The 18,151-nt window shown below is 44.1% G+C and overlaps 2 protein-coding genes and 1 non-coding gene across 3 annotated transcripts in view; 1 reads left to right on the plus strand and 2 right to left on the minus strand.

The window, feature by feature from the left end:
- Positions 1-6,665, plus strand: part of MATN2 (matrilin 2) — a 77,070-nt gene extending 70,405 nt beyond the window's left edge. Inside the window, exons 16-19 of the mRNA XM_075270304.1 lie at positions 806-847; positions 2,199-2,285; positions 4,212-4,298; positions 5,979-6,665. Of these exons, the coding sequence (XP_075126405.1) occupies positions 806-847; positions 2,199-2,285; positions 4,212-4,298; positions 5,979-6,034 (272 nt within the window). The 3' untranslated portion in view covers positions 6,035-6,665. The remainder of the gene's footprint in view (positions 1-805; positions 848-2,198; positions 2,286-4,211; positions 4,299-5,978) is intronic.
- A 4,894-nt stretch (positions 6,666-11,559) lies between these two features.
- RPL30 (ribosomal protein L30) lies at positions 11,560-17,383 on the minus strand. The gene is made up of 5 exons (XM_075270344.1): positions 17,316-17,383; positions 17,146-17,190; positions 15,035-15,180; positions 13,697-13,827; positions 11,560-11,655 (listed from the first exon to the last, which is right to left on the minus strand). The coding sequence occupies exons 2-5, from the start codon at positions 17,164-17,166 to the stop codon at positions 11,603-11,605; spliced, it is 351 nt and encodes a 116-aa protein (XP_075126445.1). The 5' UTR covers positions 17,167-17,190; positions 17,316-17,383; the 3' UTR covers positions 11,560-11,602.
- LOC142201707 (small nucleolar RNA SNORA72) lies at positions 13,522-13,653 on the minus strand. The gene has a single exon (XR_012715613.1). It is a non-coding gene; the product is annotated as a small nucleolar RNA SNORA72 (small nucleolar RNA).
- Positions 17,384-18,151: the final 768 nt, after the last annotated feature.

The following is an 18,151-nucleotide window of genomic DNA, read 5'->3' on the forward strand; positions in this document are numbered from 1 at the left end:
AAAAACCGCAACTGACCAGTTGCGGTTTTTTATCCACCTTTCTGACCTTTTTCTGCACTTTACTATGTATTAGTTATCTTGTTTGCCTGCCCATCGGGGCTCATTTTTAACTCATGGATTAAAGGTTAAATTTTATACGTACCCAAGATGTTGCGGATCCTTCTTGCAATGTGGTTTTTCAAAGAATTTTGAAGCTCCTAGGAGTCAGGAGACAGGGTCGTGCACCTGGGACGTCTATTTCAGGGTGAGCTAACCTCTTGCATTTTTTCTTTTTAGAATATAACTGTGTCTGAATGAAGCCACCACTAGGGGGAGCTCACTGCATACAAAATCATACAACTATTAATGGGAGCTGAAAAAAATCTATGTGCATTGACCTGCCCCTAGTGGTAGTGCAGGATAATGTTAACTGGGTTATTCCGTGTGGGTTATATACATATAAACGCAGTGTTCACCTCACTAATATCCTACCATTCCTGTTCTGACGCTGCCTGGGTAGCCTGTTGATATCTACTTTCTGGTCCCGTGTCAACACAAAATGAAGCTCCCATTGAAATAAATAGAGTAGTGCCCGCACTGCCCGACCACCATTATATGTATAAACACTGTTATACTACGGGACAAACATCCCAGCCCATCTACTTCCTTTCGACCAGCAATGTCTTTTCTCATCTTCCTTCATTTTAATAGACATCACAGTATGAGACGAGCCATTTCTGAGTACAAATATGATGTTTTAATAGTTTTAATAGTTAAATGTAAAGGATTTTTAGGGATTGTAAACAAAAAAAAATCTCTTTTTTAGGTTGGAGTAATTGGAAAACCACAACTGACCTCTCCAACCAAGGTAAGAAGTGGACAGCGGTTTATATTATGTTCTATTACCTCAAATGACACTAATAATACTATGGGATGACATCATAAGGGCTGAGGTGTTGGGTCAGATGACTCCTTCCGTGACTTCAGTGAAGGAACACTAAGAAGTGAATGATAAAAGGAAAGAAGAAATATAGTTTTCATCTCTGTCAGTCAGTAATATTTTCTACATAACTCTTACACAGTCTTGTACAAGTCTTGGAGAAAACACAGATTATCTGTTCTATCTTTGCTTAGTCGCTGATTATATTGAGAGAGACTTAACAGTCTCCTGTCCTACTGTGGACTTGGCACAGTAGGGAGAGTCCTGCTTCAGCCAGTTGTCTTACAGTCAGAATCCTGCTCCAGCCAGTTGTCTTACAGCCAGTATTCTGCGCCAGCCAGTTGTCTTACAGCCAGTATTCTGCTCCAGCCAGTTGTCTTGTAGTCAGACAGAACAGTGTGGAGGAATAGGAAGATTTCTTTATATATGTCATGTAATGAGACAAAATAAGATGAAGGAAAAGGAGGGGATAAAGAGAAGGGGTGCAGGGATATTTTTGGTGCACTTTCTCTGTTTCCTTCAAAAGAAAGTCCTGCTTCCAATATGTGACAATAATTTATGGAGACCTGCACAACATGACAATAAAATAATGATCCTTTGATACAATGGTGTGTAAATAAGGTGAACACTTTGCAAGAATAGGCCTGTTTCAGTTTAGTAAAAACCAGAAGTGCTATTATACTTTGGGATCTCTTCAGACCCTAGAATATAATAAGCAGAGACACAGGGAAGGAGCGGAACATAATAATCACTGATACTCCCCTTACCTCACCTCTCCTGGGCTCGCTCGTGGTTTCCAGCGCTCCATCATGGTCCTTTTAGGTCATCTTCCAGCTTCTGGGTGATGTCATAAGTCCTGAGAACCACTGAGGCTTATTATTGGGTCTCAATAGTCACGTGGGGAATGCTGAGATCATGGGACTGCCCTCATTGCTCATGACATCACCCAGGTATCTGGAAGATGACCAAAGAGGATCATATGGGGGCCCAGGAGAAGTGAAGGAAGGTAAGTATCAGTGTTTATTATGTTTCTGCCTCGCCTGGGCCTCTACGTATTATACTATGGGATCTGAACAGACCTCAGAATATAATAGTGGGTTGTAGGTGGTGATCCCAAAAAATTTGTATTTGGCCAAAACCTAAATTTAAAAAAAAAATTTGTAATGAACTTGTCTTATGTGATGTTTAGCCCATTAAGTGCCATCCCATGTCAAGACCCAAACTCAATAACACTCTCATTGCAATAAATAACTATTACATAAAACTTTTTGTCTTTCAGAATTTTCCTCTGAACTAAAAGGAGAGAACAGTGAGATCACAGTCTCTTGTTCAATGTCCGCCATCAAATTCACAACTCTAGGAGAAGGTGAGACTCTGGTCGTATTTCTTTCCATTAACCCCATCCGGATATTTGACGTGCCATACCTGTACTGTACATGTCAGCTGTGTTATACAGCTGACACCCACCTGCAACTTTAACCACCTCATTGCCTTGGTCAATGGCAACCACAGCATTTGAAATGCTGGTTCCCTCTGTCTCCCTATCACCTACCCCTTCTGAAGTAATTGTGGGAGTCGTGAAGTACACCTATTATACCCCGTCACAGTATTTTTTTATGTAATGCCTCTTCCTCACATTACCATATTTGCCATCATTTTGGTTTTGTGGGAGCATGAAAAATTTTGGAGGAAGCCATGTCCCCTATAGGTGCAGCCTAGGAACTGCGTAACTAGGAATGGCGGGGTCCAGTGGCAAACTGGTGGGAAACACCCCCCCCCCCCCGACTGACGCCGAAGACCTCGACCGACCCCCACCTACACATTCCTGCATGCTCTATTATGCCCCATAGTGGCCCCTGCACACAGTATTATCCCCAATAGTGGCCCCTGCACACAGTATTATCCCCAATAGTGGCCCCTGCACACAGTATTATGCCCCATAGTGGCCCCTGCATACAGTATTATCCCCCATAGTGGCACCTGCACACAGTATTAACCCCATAGTGGCCCCTGCACACAGTATTATCCCCAATAGTGGCCCCTGCACACAGTATTATCCCCAATAGTGGCCCCTGCACACAGTATTATCCCCATAGTGGCCTCTGCACACAGTATTATCCCCAATAGTGGTCCCTGCACACAGTATTATTCCCCATAGTGGCCCCTACACACAGTATTATGTCCCTCAGTGGCCCCTGCACACAGTATTATCCCCATAGTGGCCCCTGCACACAGTATTATCCCCCATAGTGGCCCCTGCACACAGTATTATCCCCCATAGTGGCCCCTACACACAGTATTATCCCCAATAGTGGCCCCTGCACACAGTATTATCCCCCATAGTGGCCCCTACACACAGTATTATCCCCCATAGTGGCCCCTGCACACAGTATTATCCCCCATAGTGGCCCCTGCACACAGTATTATGTCCCACTGTGGACACCCATAAACAATTATTATACTCTGGGATCTTTTCAGACCCCAGAGTATAATAATTGGAGACCCGGGGGAATAAAAACATAAAAAACTACTGTTACTTACCTGTTCCCCGGGTCCTACGCTGTTGGCCACCGCTGCCGTCCTTCTTCAATGACGTTGGACGTCACATGACCCGGGACGCAGGCTGGGTTCATGTGACGTCAGAGACGTCAGACAACTAGGAAGGAGGCCTGGCAGGATCGTGGAGAGGTAAGTAACAGTGTTTTTTATGTTTCTTACCTCTCCCGGTCCGCCGATCATTATACTCGGGGGTCCGAAAAAAACGTTACACACACCCTTTTGCCATCACATTTGCTGTCTATGTCCCCTTTTCGCCATATAAAGTTCCCAAGTCACATATAAAGTGATTGCTACCCCGATGGCTTTGGAGATTTGTCTGCTTTTCTGGGAGCCCAAGAGATCACCCCTTTTTTTCCCAGAGCTTTTGGGAAAGTTGTTTATTACAGATACGTATTACTGGGATCCCAAATATACACTTTTGGCTTGTTACTGTTACTGTAGCTTACAAATAAGCAGCGGAGAATACTGAGCCATATAAAGGCACCATACGGCGGCACATGGTGTAGACACGCCACACAGGAACCCGCACACAACATTGCCATGTAGGCGTCTTGCTTTGGAGCATGCATACAGATCTGTGAGAGATAAAAACTGTATATAAAAATGCAGGCACAGCACAAGCCTGTTGCAGTCTTCAGGTCCACCTTATGTATATTACTTTTCATAATACAATTACTTGCCAGCACTAAAGGCAGCGTCAGTCCTAATCCATCATCTACAATGTATATTCCAGAAAAAGACGCGGAGCAATGCCAGTGCAAGAATATTATGGAGTTCCAGTCCAATGCAAATGAAGAAGTCAGACGACTAACTCAGCAGTATATCCTTTACAGTAAATATAGTCACATTTTTATCGTCTATTGCGTTGAGAGGCGACTTCTAGTCTTGTTCCTGCCATTACGTTCATGGACAGTGAAAGATACTTTCCTGGATTCTACCTCTTTGGATACATCTTAACAAATTCTAAGGGTCGATAGTGACATTGGTCACAGCTCCCATCGACCTGCAACTCCTTCACTAATTTAATGTGGCGACCCTGAGGGTGCTGTGACTGGGATTTCTAGTTGCAAAAGGATCAAGCACTGGTGGATAAGTCATATCCATGGCACCCTTAGGGTCACAAATGAGACCCCAGTCACTTACATTAGTGAAGGAGTCACCATGTCGCCCTAATGTTGTGGTAAAGCATCCAAGCGATGACAAATTATTTTTGGTGTAGAAACAGAAGGTAACAGGTATGTCATAGGATCTGTTTGCTAGTGACATGAGTTCAGTTATTGTCCATGTATACACGGGCTCCCGATTTTCAGCCCCTTTCACCCTATGAATAACTCTTGCTTGGAGATCCTCTATTAACCCCAAGACACAGAGTATACAAAGCTGTTACCCTACTCACTAAGCCACAAGCTCTGTTAGCTTCAATATAGGTTTGGGTGTTTTTGTTACTAATGCCAAGCTGCAATAGTATTGAACTGTACATACATAATGTATTGCTATATAGAGATATGTATCTGTATATGCCAGAATATTGAATACTTAAAAATCTACCTTCCAAGAATGCAATGTACCGGCATATTCAGACACATCTCTATATATCATAGATATGCAGGAAAAAGAAAATGCTTGGTATGGGGAAAAAACCACCTAATGAAAATATGGGATCTGCATATATGGAACAGTGCCCTTGCATAAAGGCCACGCCCCTTTAAAGGCCACTCCTACTTTTGCCAAAACTTACAATTTTTGATTCACCCCATGAAAGGCCCTCCCAGATTGACATCTCTGATCATATTACATCAATAGTGGATTGTCCAGACTAGACCATTGTATTTGCAATTGAGAGCAGGACTAGATCTGTAAGAGCTGACTCAATTTTTGATGCATCTTTTGTATCGCAACAAGCAATGGACACAAAAAGAGAAGATTTTCCTTAGACTTCCCACTTGCTAGATGTTCTGGGTCCATAATGGGAAACTTAGAGTACTACCTTAGGGACTGGTACTAAATTCTACACTACTTTATTTCCAGAAGCAGATTGATACTAGGGCCATACTAGCGCTTGCTCTTCGTTGTTCGGACCCGTTGAGTGGCGGACCGTTAAAACAGCGGTTACATACAGAGCCTGGAGACCCCAATGACCCCAGTGTAGTTGGTCCAGAGGTTTAGCAGTGAAATGTAGATAAGATGGCGTTGGCTTCATGGACAGTGGTGCCAGCGAGTGAAAATGAGCCCGTCACGACTTAGCAGAACGGAAGGAAAACCTAGGGGATATGTGAAGCACATGAAATGGTAGTGACAGGGATAGGTGGACGTAGTTACTGTAAGAAGAGAAGGTAGACACGGGCATTGGAGAACCCAATGCAAAGGTTTCATCAATGGTGTGGGCTCCACTCCAGGCCAAAACAGTTACACTGGTTGTATAAATGAGAACGTTCTTCCTCTTGCAAACACACAATCTCAGAGACTAGAGCTTTTTAAAGTTTCCTTGACTCAAACCCACTGGAGCAGATTACAAGACGGATGGAAGAACTGGAGAATCGAGTAGGACAAAGATAGCAGACTGGATGAGAACTGTACAAAGAGGACATGACATTTATTCCTTAGAGAGGTGCAAAATATTCCGAATGATCGACCGACTGGACATCTGCAAAATGGATAAAGTACAGAATTGAGATTTATTTATATTGTCTTACAATCTCATGTATGAATACAGAGTATATAGGCAGCATTTGTGTTTATAGGAGGACTTAAAGGGGATGTGCCGTTATGGACACGTATCCCTTATGTTCAAGTGTCCAATTGCTGTGGGTCCGAATGCCAAGTCCTTTGAAATGGAGTGCCAGTGTGCTTGGGTGACCGATGCCCCATTCACTTCTTTGGGGTTGTGACACTGCCGGAGATAGGAGTCCCAGCAGCCCCAAAGAAGTGAATGGAGCACCGATCACGTAAGCACACTGGCGCTCCATTCACATGGTGGCTTTAGGGGGACTCCTGATGAGTGGGGGATCCGGCATTGAGGACCCCAGCGATCAGACACTTGTCCTGTGAATAGGGGATGTGTCCATAGCAGCACAACCCCTTTAAATGTATGTTTCTATTGGAAACCAAACCAGAGGAAAATAGAGAAGAGTTCAGAGGACCAAGTCTAGTTTTGTAAGTCACAATGTTTTACACAATATAAATATTAAATGGATAACTATTTGTAATAAGCGTGGCTGTGTATTCATTGGTGTATATCATCAGATACCCGACTCTACGCACTTTGTATACAGGACAACGAACATCTTATATTACTAAAGATACCGCCGATGAAGGTAAAAACTTCTCAGTACTGCTGAGCTTTGTTCACATATTCACATTCGTGGCGTTTCCAGGACTATCATATTGTTGACTGATCCTTAGGGCAGACTATCAATATTAGATTGATTTCTAACACCCATGACCTCTGCCGATCAGCTGTTTCAAGAGCTTGTGACACTTGGGTAAACTCCACCTGTTCTCAGATCAATGATGTCATTTCCATTGGCTACGCACAGCTTTGTCCTATTAAAATAATCTGATCTGCAGAATAAAGTACAACCCTATACAAAGTATGGCAATACAGTATGGCGAGACCCCCAAATGTCTGATATTGATACCTATTCTAAGGACAGGCGACCAATATCATAGTTCTGAAGAATCCCTTTAAGACCTTAAACTTGGTATTTATACCAAGCAAATCCATAGTGCTCCATTACTCCAAAGAACACAAGCTCTATAACATGTTATCTATCTGTACTATATCAATCTGCTCAGCTCCTACTGCTCTATAATATGTCATCTACACTATGTGATCAAAAGTATCCAGACACCCCCATAAACATGTTTTTCATATTAGGTGCATTGTGCTGCCCCCTACTGCCAGGTGCTCCATATCAGCGACCTCAGTAGACATTGTGAGAGAGCAGAATGGGGCGCTCCGCAGAACTCACGGACTTCGAATGTGGTCAGGTGATTGGGTGCCACACATCACACAGGTCAATGCCAAACGACGCCACGCTTGGTGTAAGGAGCATAAACATTGGACGATTGAACAGTGGAAAAACATTGTGGAGTGACCAATCACGGTACACAATGTGGCAATCCGATGGCAGGGTGTGGGTATGGCGAATGCCCGGTGAACGTCATCTGCCAGCGTGTGTAGTGCCAACAGTAAAATTCGGAGGCGGTGGTGTTAAGGTGTGGTCGTGTTTTTCATGGAGGGGGCTTGCACCCCTTGTTGTTTTGCGTGGCACTATCACTGCACAGGCCTACATTGATGTTTTAAACACCTTCTTGCTTCTCACTGTTGAAGAGCAATTCAGGGATGGCGATTGCATCTTACAACACGATGGAGCACCTGTTCATACTGCACGGCCTGTGGCGGAGCGGTTACACCACAATAACATCTCTGTAATGGACTGGCCTGCACAGAGTCCTGACTTGAATCCTATACAACACCTTTGGGATGTTTTGGAACGCCGACTTCGTGCCAGGCCTCACCGACCTACATCAATACCTCTCCTCAGTGCAGCACTCCGTGAAGAATGGGCCGTCATTCACCAAGAAACCTTCCAGCACCTGATTGAACGTATGCCTGCGAGAGTGGAAGCCGTCATCAAGGCTAAGGGTTGGCCAACACCATATTGTATCCAGCATTACCGATGGAGGGCGCCACCAACTTGTAAGTCATTTTCAGCCAGGTGTCCGGATACTTTTGATCACATAGTGTATCTGCACTATATCAATCTGCTCAGCTCCTACTGCTCTATAACATGTCATCTATTGATACTATATACCAACTGCTCAGTCCCTACTTCTCTATAACATTTCATCTATCGATACTATGTATCAACTGCTCAGCCTGTACTGCTCTATAACATTTCATCTATCTATACTATATCAATCTGCTCAGCCCCTACTACTCTACAATATGCTATCTATCTGTACTATGTATGAACTGATCAGCCTGTACTGCTCTATAACATGTTATCTATCGATACTATATATCAACTGCTCCATACCTGCTGCTCTATAATGTCATCTATCTATACTATATCGATCTGCTCAGCCCCTACTGCTCTATAACATGAACATTGAAAGGCATTATTTTACTTGGACATTGCACAGCATTTATATAAAGAAGTTATCTGGTTTCTGAGATTGCTGGCCTATTCTTAAAGGGGTCACAGGTGCCAGACTCCCATAGATCTAATATTGACAGTCTATCTGTGACACTATGGCCACCCACCAGTCATTATGGATCGACAGTTAAGTGTCCCAATTAGCCCTCTTTTAATGCCACATATGCCCACAATAAAAACAACAAAACATTTACACCTACCGGCTCCTGTAGTCCCAGCATGGGGCAGTTCTTCAGTGAAGCCAGAGAACATCTATGCCAGACCTTGGTCACGTGCAGTGAAGATGGGGTGAACACCCCCGGCCTCACTGAAGGACTGCATAGGTGCCAGGGGCACCAGGCGCGATACCGGTGTTGTATTGCAGCAGAGAATTGATCCACAGCTCATCTGATATAGATCCTATGGCTTGGTATTACCATGTGGTGCCAGTGCCCCAAAACAAATTCTTGCACTTAGAGGTAAAATTAAAGTTCCAACTCCAGACAAAAATCCATAAAATTTTACCTTTAATCCACTTTTAAAAAGTTCTCACACACGGCAAAGTAATTAAAATTACGCGTTTCGTAACATTCTGCTTCTAAGTCATAACATGGAATACTATGAGAACCTTATAAAAGTGGATTAAAAGTTACATTTTACTGATTTTTGTCTGGAGCTTTTATTATTTTTTGAATACATCAGCTGTATTGTAGTGGTGTGTGCCATGCAGCGTTGTATCTAGAATAGGAACCCACTATACAAAGGCCCTCCTGAAGTGGCTAGTGGGCTCATACACCTTCATCAATAGATATACTGAGAACCTCGGGTTTATTTTTGTAGACATTGCTGAGAAGCATGAGATCAATGTATAAGACGGGGATGTGCGGGGCCATATCTTATTCTATAAAGTGCAGGAGCAGAGATAAGTCTGATGAGTTTATCTCTAAGTATAAAGATTTATTTATTTATTTTAAATGCAGGTGAATATGGCATCAGGTCTATATGAGACACGAAACACCCCCACCCCCGAGTTCATAAGGACCTGTGGGTAGTTTAGTGTTCAATATTGCCCTGAAAAGTTCCCTTTAACTCAAGGAAATGGGAGTCAATCCCTACAGAATCCACAGCCTTGGTGTGATGGCATAAACGTCGCTGGTTTGGCCACAGCAAAAAAAAAAAAAAAAAACATGGGGCAACACGGTGGCTCAGTGGTTAGCACTGCAGCCTTGCCGCGCTGGGGTCCTGGGCTCGAACAACATGAACAACATCTGCAAGCAGTTTGTATGTTCTCCCCGTGTTTGCATGGATTTCCTCCCTTTCTACAAAGACATACTGATAGGAAAAAATGTACATTGTGATCCCTATATGGGGGCTCACAATCTACAAATGCAAAAGAAAACATGGCATTTTACAATCCCTGCATAGAGGCTGAGATTCTAGAGAATGCAATAGGCACACTGTGGAAAAATACACGCAACGGACACGTGGCGATTTCTAAAACTGTTGTGGTTTTGGAAATTGCAGCATGAGAAAGGAATTGCTGGCGGTTTCCCTATAGGTATAATTGAAGCAGAAAGTCAGTAGAGGAAAACTCTGCAAACTTTCTGTGAGAAGTGCTATAGAAAAAAAACATGATGCATTAAAACCGTGGTTTCTCCTGTGGCGCTTTTTTGCTGCGCCCACTACGTGGGGCCTTAGCCTAGAAGAGATTTTTATTACAAGGGCAGGACAGTATTAAAAGTACAGCGCCACAAACATTGAACCCCATGAGCGTTTGCCTGCTTTTACACAGCAATATTTGGCATTAATATTTGCAAGCTAAGACTAGACATGGGCCCAAAACACACACAAGGTGCCGATCCTTCCAGGGGTCCCAATGCTGGTATTGGCTTTCAAATATTGATGAAGATCCTGCTGATGGGTTCGCTGTATTCTACAATTTAAAAAGTTATTGTAAGATAACACATTTTACATTGTAACTTACATCTTCCTTTGGCTGGCAGCAGCAGCGAGGAAGTAAATGGCTTTAGTATAAAGTGTCCCCCTACGCTGCCCAAGTGGAGTGTAAAGAGTGCATCGGAATAATCCCACCATACACCGTGCACTTGGGTTTTTTCCATTTTAGACTGAAAACAAACAGCTAAATATCCTATGAGACATACATGGCATAGCCACAGCAAAGAGCAAGAGTATTGTCGGTGTGGACCCCACCTCTGGGTGCCAGTAACTTCTGCATCTCTTATACATGTCCACAGAAGTCTAGGGATATTGGGGACACTGATTTCAGCCCGAAGACTGACGCTGGGTTCACACCTGCGTTCATGTCTCCGTTCTATGGTTTCCGTCTTCTGCATGGCAGAAGACGGAAACCATAGACTGGGTCCGGCCGTGAGCGGCGGTGAGCGTTTTAGGCTCTCCGCCGCGAAACCGGATTTTTTTTATCCGGACACAGAGTACTGCATGTCCGACACTGTGTCCGGATTATAAAACCCGGTTTCGCGGCGGAGAGCGCAAAACGCTCACCGCCGCTCACGGCCGGACAGCTTTCTCACCCATTCAAATGAATGGGTGAGAAAGTCTCCTGCAGGTTTCCGTCTCCTGCTCTGTTTTATGCAGGAAACGGAAACCTGCAATAAGGAAAGATGAACGCAGATGTGAACGAGCCCTGACAGATCATACACTGCAGTGCTATACTGTAGATAGGCCATCAGTATGATATGATTTGGGGCTGAAAACCCCCTTTAACTGGAGACCCCCAGCTTAACTGAAAAGTGGGACTGATAACTGCTCATCTAGAAGTCAGCAAAATCTTCAGCTTACAACAGACTCATGACAAGACCTGCACAACTGACCATGTCCAAAACTAGGACCCCCTCCCCCTATCAATTTCTCAGAGGACAGTAACATAATATAACATTATTAAAAATAACACAATAGACGTTCCTGGGAAACCAGTTATTTATTAACAGTTTGATGTAGAAATTTACTTCTCGCTGGGCTGCTGTTCGGGCATGCTTCTAATGATATCAGAGTCACCTGCAAGACAAATACAATCGGTTAATAAAAGACAACGTATAGGTTTACCGAGCTGCATGCAAGTAACACTTAATATCTAATAGTACTGCAATGTCTAGGGGTGCGGGGTCTCACATAACTGCTGCCATCCAGTCACTGCACATAATGGAGACCAGGCCCATCTGTGAAGACCATAGATAATACGCAGTTGCTGGCAAGACCTTAGCTTTACCTGCAACTTTGTCACCTTGGTGGCAGCAGTCAAGTGAGAGACCACTCTTAGGGCCCCGTGCAAATGAACAAGTGTGCCATGTGAACAAGGCTCTGATACTCCGTTTCGATCTGATAATTATAGTCCAGGTACTATCCTGTCCCATAATGTCAGATCAGAAGGAGAAAGAACATTCCATAAAAATTCATGAATTCTGGAAGGCCCTCCGATGTCATCTGAATGAGGTCTGAGTAGCTTTGGTTTTATATATAACAAAAAAAAACACGCTCAGTCTCTATTGTGTGCATGAGGCCCAACTTAGCACTAAAATGTCACACGCCTTTCTCTCCATTCCCTCAAAACATATAACATACAATGTAAGGACTGGTTCACATCTGCGTTTGTTAATCCGTTCGGGGTCCGCATGGGGACCCCAACCCCCTCCCCCGAATGGAGGAGAGCTTATGAAAGCACACAGACCCTATAGACTATAATGGGCTCCATGTGCTTTCCGTGCAGTCTCCGCTCGGAAGATGTGGACAGAAAAGTACTTCATGAGCTACTTTCCTGTCCACATAACATGCGCAGACACCGTGTCAAAAGCACGCGGACTCCATTATAGTCTATGAGGTGCGTGTGCTTTCACTGCGTTCAGTAGTCCGTTAGGAGGGGTGCCCATGCCGACTCCCCAAACGCAGATGTGAACTAGCCCTACCATCTACAGTCCAAGGAACCTTTCACAATTTCATCTGGCTCAAAAAGCTTCATGTGCGAGTCTAGCCTAAAACTTCTTTTGCATTGTTAGAAACCCCACAACCCTGACCCATTTATGCCAAGTCTATATGTATTTTACATTAGTATTTCTGAGCCAAAACCAAGAGTGGGTCAAAGAGAACTTGTGATGAAGAGATTAGCGTCTAAACCAGATCATACAAAGGGCATTTCACATGAAAGCTTATAGTCAGAAAAGAGTTCAACCAAGATTTTAGTATAGCTGGTGGCTATAAAACTTTGGGTGCGGCTCCTGCCACATGACCATAGATCTCTGTGGCGCCCTGCTATCTCTTTACTAATGTAAGTGAATGATGTCAACCTGAAATACCAAGGGTGCCTGGCAGAACTTCTCACAAGTGTGTATTGGCACAAAGACCTAACCAAGGATCTACACTCATATGACTGTGGAATAGAATCGGTTTTTGAGCTAATACACAAGCGCCTGCAGTATGTGCTGTCACACAGAAGAGTAGGGGGCACAGACTTGAGAAATTAATTAAACAAAATCTTCATCTTGTGGAAATAAATCTAATATATCCAGCATATCATGGCCCATTTTTTGTCTGTATTATGGCTCATGGTCCCGGCTCGATCACAACTCTACCAAATCCCCCTTTAAGTCAGGCAAGGACACTTGGCCAAAATACAGGCACAAAACTGCAACCTTAATATACTGGCCTAAAGAATGTCAGCTCGCCTAGTTTCTCTTCATTGTCAAAAATGTGAAGTGTTCCCCTGTGTTCATTTTCAATGCATTACTAGACTGCAAACGTGCAAAGAATATACTACTGAAAGCGTGTTTTAAAATTGGTGGCAGAGAGTAAAAAACGGTGACGAGATCCCAAGAGAAAAGCAAATAGATTAGTGAGAAGCACCAGGACAACGGTGCTATACTACAGCCGTGATGTAACAGGCCTTTAATAATCAGCACTGCATATGGGCCAGCACCAATGACGCAGACCAGTGTTGATCTAGCGAACTTCTAGCCCGGAACTGATCACAGGCAAATCAATCCGGCGAGAATATATTCGCACACAGACCGATTCCCCAAACGCAACGTCATTGTAATGGGATTACCTGGATCAATAATAGCCAGTGTGCAGACTCTGTAGTATTTACCGCAGGCTGTACCAAGCTCAATGTTGTTACCGCTGTAATGATGGACTCCGGTCTTGGCCAACATTGCATAGTATTCAATCTCTGATTTCCTGTAGAAGAAAAATCACACAATTATAATATCACATCTTTTATATGACAGTCTATACCGACACCAGAATGTGTCGCATTACATTCAGTCACTTTAGTAACTATACACTAAAAGCTTTGTGGATGAGTAACTTCTATTAAGATATAAAAATGTAATGCTGGACAACAACAAAGGCACAACTATCTGACAGCAAAAACGTGAAGAAAGAGCAACAGACATTAAAGGAGTTTTCCGGGCAAAAAAATTATTTTAAAAAAAGGTCTGTTAGAGCTATTAATGGGTTAATAAGTGCACCCAAATACCTTTAGCGGTGGTTTGAGTGATTTCTAGGTGTCTCTGGGAGCTCCTGGGATCCTCTGCATTTGTTTACATGGGTAGCTTCCTGCTGTCTTAGCCTACAACTACCATGATGCATTGCAGTTCACTCAGATCCCCCCATAACTTCCTCCCTCACAACCCCCCCATCTGTTTCCCTAGCAAACACACATTACTATCCTTACCTACCTACCTCCCTCAGTACCCGTCTTCTCGTCCTGGAAATGACTTTTGTACCGCTGTCCCCTCTTCTGTCCGTACCTGGCGCAATAGAACGCTGGCAGAAGCAAAAAGAGGCCGCCACGTATGCGCAATAGAATGCGGCTTCTCATCGCTTTTGCTGGCATTCTATTGCGCAGGCACCGGCTCCAGCTCCCTTGAGAAGGAAGCGGCGCCCAGCAGAAGAGGACATGAGCTATGGTGAGTATGAAGGAGAGGGAGGAGAGAGGAGTACTGGTGACTAGTTAGGCCGGGGAGGAAGGTATTAGCTTAGTGTTAAAGTTTTTGTTGTTGCCGGAAAACGCCTTTAAATAACAGTAGTAGGAACCTAAGATGTAGTCTACATACTGTGAAGATAGAAATCATCTAAGGGGGCATTCACACAGAGTAACGCTGGGCATGTATCACAGCCGCACACGCCGGCGTTACGGCAGACTGCCGAACACTTCCCCTTCACTTCAATGGGAGCGCTCGTAACAGCGGCGTTTACAAGCGCTCCCATTGAAGTGAATGGGAAGTGTTCAGCAGTCTGCCATAACGCCGGCGTGTACGGCTGTGATACACACCCAGCGTTACTCCGTGTGAATGCCCCCTAAGAGTACATAATACAGAATACCGTCCACTTTAAGTTGTCAGCTCGTGTTCACGTGTCCTTCAAGGAAAAGAGAACTCACCTCAGAGCTGGGCAGTTGTTGGCAAGAATGACAAGTTTCGCCTTGCCCTCACGGATCCTCTTCAATGTCTGCTTGTACCCAAGGACATATTTGCCACTTTTCATCACAAGTTGCAGTCTTGAGTTGATAGACTCCAGAGACTTTTTCTATAGAGAAACAGATAACACATAAAAATCACTAGAGCTCAGTGTAGCAGAACATGCAGCACGACCGACAGATTTGTCAACAGACGTTTTAGCAAACAATCCCAGCTCTGCTACATCTGTATTCATTCAGTGAGGCCGGGTTATGTAAATTGATTCCAAACTATTAAAGAGGATCTATGATACCAATATATACTACCACATCACATACATATCCGCAGATGGCACCTAACTACAGCACTGAGTCATTGGGATGACACTAGCATATGGGGAAGGTTTATTGTCAGACTTTGTCTTTGGCAGGTTACTTTAGTATAACGTACATTGCTGTAATATTGTCCTCGACATTCTATATACAGTATGTATGCCACTATCCAAACTGTCTATGTAACTCTCCAGATATATCCTTTGCTTGTGACTAGTCAGAGTAGTGAGACTATGAATAAAGTTCTGAAAAAAACTGAATCCCTACCTCAAAATCAGCACCTAAATAGGAAATATAAAAAACTTGCAAGTCTTCAGTAGTTGATACCTTTTTTTAATGGCTAACTCATAATGATGACAGATTACAACATTTCGAAGCTCTTGCTGTAATCTGTCATCATTATGAATTAGCCATTAAAAAGGTATCATCTACTAACGCCTCAAGTTTTTTGTTTATTTATAAATCTGCAATGTGAACATACCCTAAGTGACCACCCTGCACAGCGATGTCTAGCAATCACATGACCAGTCGTATGCCATCACTATACACACCTGGTCACTGTTTTTGTAGGTTTCCAGAAAAGGTGCACCTGATAACTAGGAGCCCGTCTGCTCCCATAAACAGGGTACTGTGCGCCCCCCCCCCTCCCCAAACAGTGATTGATTGTCCATGGGCGGTGTCACTTCAATCTCTACTGACAGATCTATGAGCAGAGCTCAGTTATGTTCAGCACCCCAAGAGATTTAATGAAACGGCAAAAAAATATTGATCACTAGTCAGCACACACAAGGGGCACGGGGACCCCACTCTAAAAATGAGGGGTCCCAGAAATGAGCATCAATTCACCTATGGGAAGCCACAAAATCATGTATTATAGAGTTGTACATGCTCTACAAAATATGTGCCGCGTGTGTATGTATATATATATATATATATATATATATATATATATATATATATATATATATGCGTGTATGCTGTGGGCATCAATATACCTTGTCCAGTGTACCTTTATTCTATAGGACTATTACTCCCACCATACATCCTCTATTATCAGAACCTCCCACACTCGTACACAAGACTTCTCCCGAGTTGCACCACTTCTCTGTCCCGGACAAATTAACTCATTTTGAACAGCTTCAAGTGCAAACTAAAGACACATCCTATCAGACAGGCCTATCACAATTCCTAATGTAAACCCTTCCGTACCATAATTAGAAGCCCCCAAATCTAACCCTCCTCTGTCCCCACTCCCACATGATATGATGCCGTTTCAGACTAACTTCATATGTCCAGGCACCATCCACATGTTAGAGGACACCACTAGTGACGGCTCATACAGTATTATTTGTGTAATGACAGTCACCTCTATTACAGAATTATCTGACCCCTATATAAGCAATGCCGCCCCTGCTACCTCTTGTGTCACCCCCTCTACCTCATAGATTGTAAGCTCTTGTGAGCAGGGCCCTCAGTCCCAGGTACTATATCTCTGTAATGTATCTTTCTATGTGTATTTGACCCCTACACATTGTACAGCGCTGCGGAATATGTTGGCGCTATAGAACTAGGATGTCTTATTATTACAGCTATATACACCTCCCACCCCATGCGGATGCCATAGACACTACTGATCCTGATGTGCCCCATGCCAGGCTCCACTACTGCCCCCGGCCGGGCACTGCTGCGGGGCCACACACAGGACCTGACGGACCAGCCCAAAGGCAGATGCCGCTCCACGTGAGACATGAGGCCGCACTCACCGTCTTCTTTGCGGCCACCATGATTGCTGCGCAGGGATCCCGGACCTGTACAGGAGAGGAAAACACACAGTAAGGCGGCGGTCACTCTGCTCTACACCCCCGAGCGGGAACCGACCTCCCCCGGAGCCCGAAACGAGAGAAAATCGCCGATGATCCGGAGCTCCACTCACCAGAGGTCTAGCTCCAAGATGGCCGGGCACCGAGAAAGGAAGGAGCTCCCACAATGCAACGCTTTTGATGAAGGCACCGCCTGTGCAACAGGGCAAGGAAGGGGCGGGGCGTGTATAGGACGTAGGGGAAGGTGGAACGCAACGCTACGGAGGGGAAGAGTGGCCAAAAAGAGCACAAAACAAGTGACCGCGATTTATGAAAAGTGCTTGCTTTTTAGGATGAACCATAATGCAATAACGTAATAATCTGTCTGTATAAGCTTACTAGAGCCATAAAATAGCTCCCTCATGAAAGAGGAGTAACTTTGTACACAAATATATATTTAAGAATTCTGTAATGTTCCCTCCCTCTGTTACTCCTCCTGGAACTGTATCAATGATTTGATAGTCTGGTCTTTATCATTCACACTGTCCGGCTTGGTTCACATCTCTGTTGGAGACTCTGCTATAGAAATTGGTTTCAGTATAAGAACAGGGGACACCAGGCAGACCCCATTATAGTATACATAGTCCGCTGGACCTGAAAAATGGAGACCCAGGTGACTCTAGGTGCAATGGGGTTTGTTCCTGCACAGTCTGATGCTGTCTACACAGCGTCAGACCAGGTAGGCATTCATTTATACAGTTTCAGGAAGGATAACAGAGGAACGGTACAAAGGAGCATAAAGAGACATACTCTACAAATATTTACCATGACGGACATGTCAGGAATTGTGAAAGGGTCTTTTTTACCTGTACTGATCCAACATCTATCATCTACCTTATAGCCAAGAGAGGTAACTTAAAGCTGCTGGGCACCAATACAAAATCTGTAATGGTCCCCTACCAACCTTGTG

The sequence above is a fragment of the Leptodactylus fuscus genome, chromosome 4 (assembly GCF_031893055.1).
Source record: "Leptodactylus fuscus isolate aLepFus1 chromosome 4, aLepFus1.hap2, whole genome shotgun sequence".
NCBI lineage: Eukaryota > Metazoa > Chordata > Amphibia > Anura > Leptodactylidae > Leptodactylus > Leptodactylus fuscus.